The sequence below is a fragment of the Emydura macquarii genome, unplaced genomic scaffold (genome assembly GCF_026122565.2).
Source record: "Emydura macquarii macquarii isolate MOO-44397 ecotype Brisbane River unplaced genomic scaffold, CSIRO-AGI_Emac_v2 contig_295, whole genome shotgun sequence".
Taxonomy (NCBI): domain Eukaryota; kingdom Metazoa; phylum Chordata; order Testudines; family Chelidae; genus Emydura; species Emydura macquarii.
In genome coordinates this window covers 5,264,569-5,277,253 of record NW_027130432.1, presented here as the reverse complement: position 1 = coordinate 5,277,253, position 12,685 = coordinate 5,264,569, and the positions used below count along the sequence as shown (strand labels likewise).

General features: G+C 38.4%; 1 protein-coding gene across 1 annotated transcript in view; it reads left to right on the top strand.

Moving 5' to 3' along the window:
* Positions 1–500: 500 nt before the first annotated feature.
* The window catches only part of TOX3 (TOX high mobility group box family member 3), an 80,967-nt gene continuing 68,782 nt past the window's right edge, over positions 501–12,685 (top strand). The window contains exon 1 of the mRNA XM_067549765.1: positions 501–837. Coding sequence (XP_067405866.1) covers positions 736–837 — 102 coding nt within the window. The 5' untranslated portion in view covers positions 501–735. The remainder of the gene's footprint in view (positions 838–12,685) is intronic.

Sequence of the window (12,685 nt, the reverse complement as noted above, 5' to 3'; positions counted from 1 at the left end):
CTCCCCTGCTCCTCCAGCCCTTTGAACTCAGTGTAGCCGGGGGGGTGGGAGCCTTCCCCGCTCACCGGCGCCCTGCCCCAGTCTCTTTCTTTCACCCCCTCCGGGCCAGCGAGGCTCGGCAGCTCTTCCTCTGCCTCTCGCCTTCCAGCCAAGTGAGGGGCTTGTGATTTCTGCGGGGCTGAGCGGCGCCCTCCTCCCTGCTTCCCCTCGGGCAGCCTTTTGTTCCCCTCTGGCTGGAGAGAGGAGAGCCGGGCCGGGCCGGGCCGAGCTGAACACTCCTCCTGGGTCAGGCAGGGCGCAGTGGGGACGGCAGAGCTTCCGTCGCCGCTTTATCAGTGCCGGTCGCGTGGCTTCTTTGTGTACAGCTGCTCCTGAATGCAGAGGCAAATCCTGTGGCTTGGCAGTGAGCTTTTAAAAAATAACAGCCCTTCCTGCCTCCCCTCCTCCCCCCCAAGGCGGAGAGACACCTACCTGGGCTGCTCCACCTCCTCCCTCTCCCTTGTTTACCTGCACTTTCCCCACCGCCTCTTTCTTCTCTCTCTCGGCCCTCCCTCACCCCTTCCCTTGTTTGTCCCCCTTTCCTCAAGGAAGATTCGGCTCCCTCGCTAGCTCCAGCCACTCGAGCCTTTCCCTGAAGCCGAGATCCAGGGAAGGGTGCTTGAAGGTGGATCTATTATAACCTCCCAGCGCTCTCTCGAAGTGCACTTCTTGGACCAAAAAAACAAAAAACCCAGCATGGATGTAAGATTTTACCCAGCTGCAGCTGGCAGCTCTCTTCCCGGAGATCCTTCCAATCTGGACTTTGCCCAGTGTTTGGGTTACTACAGCTACAACAAGGTGATCATTCCTCTTCTTATGCATTATTCTTCAGGTTGCTGCTGAGGCTTATTCTGTGTGTATTAGAGTTTGGTGTATGGGGCCGGGGGTGGGGGGGGGGGGGAGATCAGGAGGTGGGAATTTTAAGTATTTTAAGTAAGGTTAAAACTTACATTTCGAAACTGCAAAGTGGGACACAATGTCCTTTAAAAGTTGAAATGCTCACTTATCCCCTGGCATGCATTGATGGAGAGCCTCTGTGATTTTTGCTCTATGAGAATATTTCCACCTCCCCCCGGTCTGAAAAGGCATAGCTTGTAATGTTGCATTTACATTTGTAAACACAAATGTGTTACACTTTGAACAGCTACATCATGTTCCACTTGTAGCGTTTCATTGGTCACAAGAGAATTACTAATGAACCAAGTGTTTTCATCTGGGCAAGGATCTTGTGCAGTTTTATTTTTAAATATAACTTTAAGATGTACTTTCTTCTTCCCCACAAGCCGGGAACAATGGACAGCTTTTCTGAGTCCATAGTACCAGAGTCGGATTTCTATCCAGGAGCCAGCACTTCTGAAGTTTTTCAGGAGCTGGATCTACTTCTGCTCCCAGTGTTATGTTATAGCAGAGTTCCGATGGAAATGGTGCTTCCAGATAGTGCATCTCTGTTGTGGGGGAAAGAAAAAGATTATTCTAATAATTCTTTCATTCTGTTCTTCCAGTTTATTTCAGATCAGTTTTATAGAGCCTCTAGCTAAAGGATTATTACAAAGTGGAGGATTATCTAGAGGTTTATGTACCTCAGCTGCTGACTTTAAAGAGGAATAAACATTTTAATTTGATATGGATACTGACAAAGAAGTTGCAGTTCTGCTTATTGTATTTGTTATTCATACCTTTCTTGTGGTTTGTGTGTATTTTAAAACAGATGTTGCAGTGAGAAGGAGTAGGTATTCCCCAGTGGCTTAATTTATTTACAAAATATGTGTTTAAATAATATCAAGACATTTCGTTTCACAAATTACCAAAATCTAGAAAATGCAAAATTAAGAATGACACTGTGATTCATGCTATTTTAAAAAAGACTTAGCTGTTTGCACTGCGATGTGTCAATAGCACATTGAGCTATTAGCACTGGGCCCTCTCACATTCACATAAAGGTCCCTTTCACACTGAGTTTTTCCTGGTGCTGTGTTTGCCCAACCTCTGGAGTCTTTTGTGAGGCACTATATGAGATGTTGGGGAAAGGAAGGGTGCTGCACAAAGTGTTAACTTATGTTAACTCTGGTTTTAGAATCCTTTACAAATGACTAGGTAAAGTTTGAGGAAATACAGAGATCACTTTGAGAGGGAGAAATAATAAGGAATCAAAACAAATGGAACAATATCTGAGTATGGAGAAACTTTCTAATGAAAAAATTACATATAAGTAGATGTCAGAAGTATACTTTTCTATTCCTATTCAAAATAATTTTAATTTCAATTGCTGCAATGTTCAAGCTTGTCAGTGTTGATTTGGGGGCTGCCTTGCAATTGCAAACATACTGATGTACTTTCACTGGGAGATGTTGAACAGACTTCCCTGGGAATGTCTGCGACTCACTCATTGCGCATACTCTCAATGAATACAACACAGAGGCTATTAGCATGCTGCTGTGTTAATAGTTAATATTATAAAATAGATAACGTGAATTAAAGATGGAGTGTCAACCTTTGAATTAAAAGCTTCAAGAGCACTAAAATGCCTAGTAAATATACACTGTTTGGTATGCAAACTAATTTTGAAAACCTGCATCATTTACTTGACATAAATGTATTTATTAACACTTTTACTGTGTTATACACATCATGTACTTATTTCAGGAGCCACTACAGTTTACTGTATAAATTCTTCTAGATTCCATGATTGTTACATCCAAAATCTTGAATAGCTCCAAAACCAGAAGTTTGTTGTGTAAGCTCAGTTGGTACAAATGCACATCAAGTTCACATCTAAAACCATCATTCTGAATACATTTTCATTGTGGGCAGGAAAGGAAATAGAGTACATATGCAGCAAACATTCGAAGTAACCAATTTCTTGACCTGAAAGATTTTTAGAAAACCTAATGCAAGTTCCATTTCTCTGTGCTTATTTACACAGTTTTGGTAAAGGCTAGTAGGCCGAGCTTCAGCCTATTGTAGAAGACATTTTTGTGACCAGAGTAGAACTTGTAATAGATCTACATTGTGTCAGTTGTTACAGATAAAACTTCGCATGATAAGGGCATGATTCTGAGCAGCTGTGTGCATGCACGCACGGTTCCTAGTGATGATATTGGGATCGGTGGGCATCGTTTCCCGTTAGGATCAGTCTGGAAAGCAATGGCATACTGTACAGGTGTTTCAAGAACAGAAGTGCAATCTGTGATTGGGTTCCTAGAAGGGAAGCTCTTGTTCTATACTAAGCAAGATGTACTATTTAATATAGATGGAAGTCACATCTATCTTCTGTAGTTACTCTCCTGCATGAAGAATATAACTGTCACTTAAAAATGTAGAGTTCACAAAGGAAGGTTAGACTAGACAATCACAAGGAGCCCTTCTGGCCTTAAAATATCTGTATCGTTTCAAGTTTTCATATTAAGTTTAGTTCTGAAGGATTTTTCTGCTGATATGCTTAGGCAAAATACATTATTTTAGTCACTGGGCTGAACTGAAAACATAGAACTCAAGGGTGAAATCTTGGCACCACTGAAGTCAATGGTAAATCTGCCATTGACTTCAGTGTAGCCAGGATTACACCCCAGGTCTTTAGATTCCCAGCTGAGTTCCCAGTCCACTTGACCATTCTGCCTCATTGTTACAATCTATATTCATATTGTTCTTGTAATGTGCCAATGACATTACTCTGACAACTGCATTGCTGTGGAAAAAATTGTATGATGTTACAAGTAAAATTGTTTCACATTGGAACAAAGCGCTGCATAAACAGAACAATTTCTAATAAAATATTGCCAATATGATTAAAAAGTGTAGTTGATGATTCATGAGTTAGCCACTGCAAATTAATCTTTGAGTTATAATGTCTGAAAATTACAACACAAGCACTAAGGTTGGGTAAATAGACTATAGATTTAATCATTGAAGCAGAACTCTCACTCTAACACACCCCTCCTCCCACCACCTAAAGCACAATCTCCTTGTCACTCCTCTTGAGGCCGTGTGATTCTGTCTATCCCTAAACAGAACTCTAACATAAATGCCACAACCTAATCCTGTACCTGCAGGTATGCTGTACGCAAGAAAGCTAACTTGATTTTTTCCACAAGAACAGCCTCTGAAAGTTGCTACTCTCAAGTCACACTGTTGGTTACTCAGTGTTGTGATAATTATTCCCAAGGGGTATCACCTTGATTTTTAAGAATATTAGTTTTGGAAATCAGATCGGCACCAATCCAGCAAAGTATTTAAGCACAGGTTTAACCTTCAAGTACATGAATAGTCCAAGTAGTGGTGGTGGTGTTTGTATTATAGTAGCTTCTAGACATTTCTAGATCCAGATTCTATTTTGCTAGGCACTGTTCAAACACACAGTATGCCCCGAAGGGCTCACAAAATAAATAGCTAAAGTAGTGGAAATGGAGGCACAGAATGGTGAAGTGATTTGCCCAGGATTACCGGCATAGCCAGTAATAGGACCAAGATATTCTGAGAATTTAGTCCAGTGCCTTATCAGGTCTATGCTGGATCTCATTGACTTTAATATGATTTGTTACATATTTAAAGTGAAGCATGTGTTGAAATGCTTTGCAGGATTGGGCTAGTAATTCATAAATTTTCAATACTGATATGAAGGTAGTTGGATAATCAAAGTACATAACCTGCCCCTCTGTGTGTTAAGACTGATGTTGGTTCTCAAGAGCCAGACCTATCTCTGATTGGTAGAATTGTATGAGGAGACTGCAGTATGCTTCTTTCTAGTCCAGGCCTGTTATATTTGTGTTCACTAAAAATTCACCATAAAATAGTTGTAAAAAATTACAAAAAGTTGAAAGAGACCAACTGTTAAATATTCTGCTTCTGTCTTGTGCCCTTTTATGGTTCTGCTGATAGAAAGTAATTTTGGACATTGGCTATAGTATAATGGTTTTTTCTAAACAATCTTTTTCCAGTTATTAAGTAGATTACATGCCTTGAACTAAAAATATTTATAGAACTACCATTTGTCATAGAGAATAAGGAAGTCTGTACAGCAGCCACAATTCTCATGGTACTATTTAAAAAAACAAACAACTACAGCCTGGTGCTTAAGTGAGTTATATTAGAACTGAACAAAATTTGCTGCATTATTTAACAGTTTACATTTTTACTGAAATACAGTGTATTTATTCCATGCAAGTGCTCTTGAAGGTCACAAATTTCAAATTTGGGTGTCTAACTTTAGGAATCTGAAATCCATATTTAGATCCCAGTTTGACATTTTTGGCTGAAATATTTTGTATTTTATGGGAGATTCATACTGTAACAATGAGTTAGAGTTAATAGAGTTAGAGGCTAGACAGCAGTAGCCTGAGTCATGGGGAGCCTTTAGTCTGGCTACACAGTACTGAATGAAAGGAAAACTCTGTTTCCTTTTGGTAGCTGAGCATCCCAAACGCATAAGCTGAATGCCTTAAGACATATGCAGCAGTGTGCATTTTCAGATAGAAATATGATTTTTAAGTTTGCTGTAACACTTTAATGCTGCTCAATCATGTTTATGCCAGCCATATAAGCATAGGTTTCCCCACATGTCCCAGACAACTCAGTCTGAAGACAATGGTTAAGAAGTGGGAGACAATCCAAACAAGGGTCTGTGATCTCTCATCTTATCACCTTATTCTGGATTGCCATTTTATCCCCAATATAGTTCAATGGTGTTCCTGGACAGCTGGCAAATTTACTCAGTTGTCACTTGCCCAAAATGAAAAAAAGACACCTTAACATTTCAGTACTGCACAGGCAACTTCTGTGGGGAACCAGAGAATAGTGCAAAATGTCCCCCCATGCTCTCTGGGGACCAAGAATATTCCATCTGTGATTCCCTTTGCTCCAAAGTGGCATGAATTCTGAGATCACTGAAATACCTTTTTTTCCAATCCATTGTGCTTTACAAATACAGGTTTCATGAGAAACAGTGAAAATCCAAAAGTAGAATAAAAATTAGTGTTGTGCCATCAGTAGCACTTGCAGTACGTTGTCTTTCTGAAGAATGATCTACAGCTTTTCATGGCTTGAGTCTTCTTGAACAACTAGCTTAGGCTATGTCTACACTGATGGCAGCAAAGTCGCCGCCGTCAGATCGACTTATCTGGATCGACTGGGCGGTCAGTGAAGACCTGCTCAGTCGATCCATAGGTTGACATATTAAAACCACCTCCTCAAGTGGCATAGTGCTGCATCGACAGGAACATGGTTCCCGTTGGTGCAGTGCAGTGAAGATGGTGCTCAGAAAAGAAGCACAGAAGTTGACTGGAGTTACGCAAGTTCTTTGCATAACTCCTGTCAACTGCCGCTGAATCGCCGAGGTAAGTGTAGACCAAGCCTTAGAAAAGTGCCCCCTATATGCCAAGGGCGGCAACTTTACAAAGAATTATGTTGTTTTGAAAGAGCTTGTGCATAAGGGTGACATTAATTGGATTAAGCAGCATATAATTGTTTTTGTTCAAATAATGCAACTTCTGTATTGAATAAACCATTTGTATGTAAGACTCAGGGAGAAGTTGGTTTTAAAAACAGTTAACATAGCAGAAGCTGTTTTATTCTGTTGATTTCTCTGCAAGTTTCATTACAACTAATTACAACTTAATCAGCAGGGACTTTTAATGAAGTACAGTAGAGTAAGAAAAGTCAAGTGCTATAGTTTATTAGAAATTTTGTATGGCATATGGAAAGGCCAAACAGGTATCTTTTAAAAATATGAAGTGGTAGTCTGTAACAAGTACATAAATAAATAATAGTAAATTAAAAAAATAAATAAAAAAATCATTCCAAGAATGAGGAAAATTATTTTTCAAATATCCACAATAGACCAACCTGGTTGTAGCCTTTAGGTGGTACTTTCTGCAATGTAAATATTATAATTATTATTGATTTGTAGTGTTGTTTTAGCTTTGTTGGTCTCAGCATATGAGAAAGAGACAGTAAGATGAAGTAGTATCTTTAAGTGGACCAACTTCTCTTGGTGGAAGGGACAAGATGTCGAGCTTCACAGCTCTTCCTCAGATCTTGTCTCTCTCATTATTGTTGTTAATAATAATGCATTTGAGTAGCTTCATTGAATTTAGTGACACTCTAAAAATACCCAAGTTATGTAGACATAAAATAGATAATTCAGTAGGATTACTCAAGTGCCTAAGTGTTTGCAGGATCAAGGCCTTAGTGATCTGCCTTTCTGATCTATAGACTCATATTGCTGCTTACAGCATGATGTAAAATTAGGTACTGCACTGATGATATGCACCTAATGAGTACTCAGGTGCTTAAAACTCTGATTTGATGGCAGTTGTCTGTACTGTTACCTCCCTAGCTTATGTATTTATAGAGTGTCAGTCACCATAGTGTCTTGGAGATGAGGTCTACCAAAATTGAGCACTCCAGGGAGAAATACTAATCAGGAATTTAGATAACAAGGTCACACAAGAACCTTCTGGTCTTTACCACTTTGCTACGTTAAGATGAAGCCTTTATGAGGTCTAGTTTGTCCCTCCGTTATTAATTATTTGTTTTTATAACAAGGTTAGCATCTCATATCTGTTTCATTGTATTCTAGCACCTGTCAGCCCAAATCTAAATGCTATTTTTGTGTGTGTTTTCTCTGCTTGCAATGAAAACAACATATTGAAAAGTACAGAAATGTAATACCAATATTGAACTTGTATAAACAAAGAGAGGGAAAACCCTTCATTCTAGAATTACTCCTAAATATGCAGTTTGCATATCGAAATAGATGGTTTATTTGACAACACTTTATATCAAGTCATATTCACTGTTTCCCCTGCATAGTCAGTTAGCTGGTCCGTTTCTCTTAGTAAATGGCCCCTTATAACATCAGCACAGGAGCAGAAAAACTGCTATAAAGTTTAATAATTTCCTCTTCCTCTGCCCAAAAATTAAGACCTAATACTAGGAGGTGCTATGTCAAAAACAGGAATATTTAAATTGGTCATTTAAAAAAAAAAAATCAAGTTGACAATGTCCCTGTAAGCTTGTAAAAAATTTCTTGGCTAGAAATGCAGCGCATTTTTCCTCATGTTTTTTTCACTAGCCCTTTTTCCCCTTACTTTGTTTATAGTCATTGGGGCCTGATCCAATGTGGGAATTGTTTCATTGACTTGTATGGGCACTAGATCAGGCCTACTTTTGTAGCTTAATAATTTGCAACTCAGTATTTTGTTTTTGCTATTATAAAGTAGAAGCTTTCTCAGTGTCTGGTTCATCTTTACCCTGTATTATCACTCCTGGCCACAAGTTTGTGGCAGGGATATGAAAGAGTTAAATCTGGTGGAGGAGAGGTTGATGTACCACACACAGACGGTAAAGGTGGAGGGTATGTTTGTGTGCAACTGGGCAACTGCCAGAGGCAAGGATCTGTTTGAGATCTCTCCAAGAATCCTGACTACTGAACCTCTCTTTGGTATGGACCTTAACAACTGCTGGTCCTGGAAGTTGCTGTGGTGAGGTAGTGGTACATCTCGCCTTCCCTTTTTTACCATTTAATTTATAAAAGGAATGATTTGGCCCTCAATACCTTTTATATTTGAATTTTCTTTTCTTCAAAGTTAACTCTCCCCACCAAGACAGCTTAATGGAAGTACCACATACATAAAAATACATGTGTAAATGTTTGCAGGAAAATTGAGGCCTAAATTCAGAAGCTCATCGCAACCTCTATTAAAAAGTCCGTTGTCTTTTACTATTATGTGAAAATGCACCCACAGTTTTTGGAGTGAGTACCTTCCTGTTTTTCTCTCTCCCTATGTGTTGAACTTTTGTGGATGTCTCATATCCACTAAATAAAACAATAATAAAGGTTACGTGTAATTTTCAGTTTGAAGGCTACTTTCCCTTTCAAACAGTATTTGTACATCTTTTGTTTTGTTTTGGGGTTTTTTTGTTAGTGAAACTGCTTTTACTATGGAACAAACTCTTCACACCTGGTGTAAAAAAAACAGCTGTCCTTATGTGTACTTCTTCTGGTGATGCTGAAACTTGGGGGTTCTGTTTAACACAGAAGAAAGGGCACTCAATTTGCACTGAAATCAAGTAGTTTAAAAAAAGAGAGAGAGAGAGAGAGAGAGAGACAAAGAAGTTAGCCAAACATTTAAAAACTAGGTACCTGAAGTTAGGCACCTGGATCTGTATTTAATCCCTGCAAACACTTACACGTGAACAATTTTATGTATGTGAGTCATTCCATTAAGATCAAATGGATGACTCACATGTGTAAAGTAAGTTACATATCTAAGTGTTTATAGGATCAGGGAATATTTACCTGAATATTGATTTAGATGCCTAATTTTAATATGAAAAATTGTGCAAAAATTGACTCTCAGGCACAGGAGAACTGCTTATTTTCAAAGCAGAAGATATTTATCTCATGACTGAGCTCTTTTACAGTTACTCTATTTATAGTTGTCATGCTGCTTTTATAAATAGCTGCATTTCAGATGGTTTAGGAAATTGGCATACTCTGGCTAATTCATAAAAGCACATTTGTTAAATTAAATTTATATTTTTATTCATAAACTGGTTTCTGATTGGCAGAGGTTTGTCTTTTTTTAGCAGTTTCAGTTGATAGAGAAACAGTATTGAATTTAATTAAGTTAAGTGTTACTTAGATATTGGGAAATTGATATTCAGTATACTTTAGAAAATATAATTTTTCAAAGAGTAACTTTGTTAAGTTTTTAACCTGTAAGCATAAAGATACAACTACAATAATACTAATAATAGGCAAGCAGCCATGTATTTCAAAGATATAATTCCACTGATAGGCAGTAGTAACACACTCTTGTGGTTGTGGTTTCTCACCACAACCCAAGATGGAATTTCTTTCTGTTGCATTGTTTGAGATGGTTAGGAACACTTTAACCTTATACTTAAACAGCTACAAGTCAATTTCTGCCCTAGATATGTGCACTTAAGCCTAGTTACTTCAATATAAATTGCAAACATATCTGGAGAGCATAAATTGGGCCTATAACATGAAATATTTGTTCCATATAATCATTGATCTCAGTGGAAACTAATATCTGTACTTGTGTAACTGTGAAGTCTGTGGCTCTCTAAGAATTTGCTGAACTATATTCAATATATGATGAACTGGCATAAGTGACTTTTGCAGAAGAACAATGTGTGCTTTGTGGTGTACACTTTTTTTAAAATAAAGTCATGCAATGTGTGCTCCTGTTTTCCTTTCTTTTCAATATTTCTTTTAGACACACTTTAAGGCCCCCTTATACTGCCAAAGTGATGTATGGGGCTTTAGTGTGATTGAGAGTTAGGTCTAAGAAGCATGTGTATCAGGTATATGAGTGTGTATATATATATGAATTACATATTACTTCAGACAGTGCAATCTGATTTCATAAACAGAGACTTGCATGGTTGCTTATTTGATAGAGATCTATCTGTTGTTTGTGGCATAATATATACAACAGATAGTAACTTCCTTCCTCTGTTTTATTCTGGTATCTTTGTCTTTAGATTTCAGCATTTGAAAAGTTCGTTTCAGAATAGCTGGGATGCATTACTCATGGAAGATGTTTACAAAACAAACATCTGTAGCTTGTTGACTATGCATATAGAATTGTTACTCCAAGGACTCAGCTGATACTTCCCTACATAATTATGTATTCTACATGTGCAGTTTGGAAGATTCTAATATAATAGTCTTTTCTAAATGGTACATGAGCAGATGGCTTGATTCACTGTGACTAGCTCTGGGGGAGTCTAGCAGCACCCCATGATTGTTAGAAGCGGCTTCAAGAGAGTGAGGATTTATGTCTGGCGAGGGCAGGCGATGATTTGCTAGCAGAGGGCAGTTTTTGGTTGTGTCTTTGGCTCCCAGAAGCAAAGGCTGTCTCGGGAATGTTCTGAATCAACACAGTCTTTGGGTTCTGTTGTCATGCCCCACTTCTGTGGGGCTTCCCACTCTTGGCCTGGGTTGGCTGGTTCTGGGTCATACCAGCCACCTTAAATTACTTTAACTACCCCAAATTCAGGCAAATTTTCAACCACCAGGCCTGAGTTATGCCTGCAAAAACCAGCATAATCCAGGGCTAAATACAGCTCACAGTTTATAGCAACAAGTTGTACAAAAGGAAATCATATTTGTTATGCTAAGTGAAAGGATATGGTGAGGTAGACTAGGTAACAGATTTACAGAGCCCTTTGGCACTATACATATGCAAAGGCATTTGTGGGATAGTGTCACATTTGCAAGGGTGAGACGAGTCTTGAACTTTCTACTTGAAATTTAGCTCTGCTCTGAAAAGTCACCATAAAAATGACATTGTGTGGTTCCATGGTTATTGTGTCGCAGTGATTTGGAGGTCTCATTTACTCAATTTAAGTAACAAGATGTTTTTACTAAATGCAAATAAAAAGGGCTTTTTCTGCCTTCCATATTATGAAGGGTATAGGAGTTTTGCTCGTGTGAGGATTGCAGTATTTGGCTCTTAAGTTCCAATTGCAGAACTGTATTACTGGTGACACAACATAGTCCAGAAAACCTTTTGCATGCATTACTATATCCATATATTTAGTCAGTAAGAGTTTTGCTTGAGTAAAGGTTCACAGAATTTGGTGTTTTTTTAGTAACTCTATTGATTATGTGATCCAGAAAAGAATTCAGCTCTCTCACTTAATAGGTGTGTTGACTCTGTAGGACTAACAGGAATAAAATGTAATAAACTTTCTTTCAGAAAAGTTAGCAGCCATGACTTATAATACACACAGGGATGAGAACTGTTCAGTCAGAAAATGCCACTCTTATATAGTCCCTTTTTAAAATGTAATCCGAATTTAAGGGTCTGACTCAAAATGAGCTTTCATAGCTCCACAAAAGAGGTAAGAGGCTACTTTTTATTCTGAAGGATAAATAGTCTCTCAGCCTTCTCTAGAGTCTGTTGAATTTTTTATGACATGCTTCTGGTCCTGCTCTCCTACGTACCTACTGTATATGTCTTTATGGCCCATCCCATTCTTGCCACCACTGCATCATGTTTCATACAGCTTGACAATATGCATATGCAGAAATATTTCTAAATGGATTGGAAGTTTTTCAAAGTTATCCCATCATGGGAAATGAGCAGTATGGTGTGTGATAATAAAGAGTTTGATTCAAATGATGTGTTTGAGCTTTGTGCTGTTTTATGCTTTATTCTGCTGCAGAGTTTCTGTGACTCAAACAACTCACAATAAGCTAAATTATAAAATCAGGACATCAGAAGAGTTGGATAGGGCCTAGAAATCACAAAAAATGTACAGGAATCTGTATAGCCTTAAATTGTATAAAGTACTTGAGTTTCATTTATTCTCTGCATGGATGAGAACTGACATCAGACATATTCTTTGCAGTCTCCTGCAACTACATTTCTTCATCCCAAAATGTAAACTTTTTTCTTTTTTAAAATAAATGAGAATAAAAAGGAGTGTGCAATTTCTGTAGAATAAATTCAGTTCTGGACCTTCATATTCACCAATCCAGATTGATGGGTTGCAGCTGCTCTCGATGAGTGACAGGTAGTTCTGTTCTTGGGATCTGGCCCAAAATTTTGACAGCAGGCATCTCCATCTTATACCTCTCTCACCATTATTTTTATGCTTTTCCCCTGCTTCT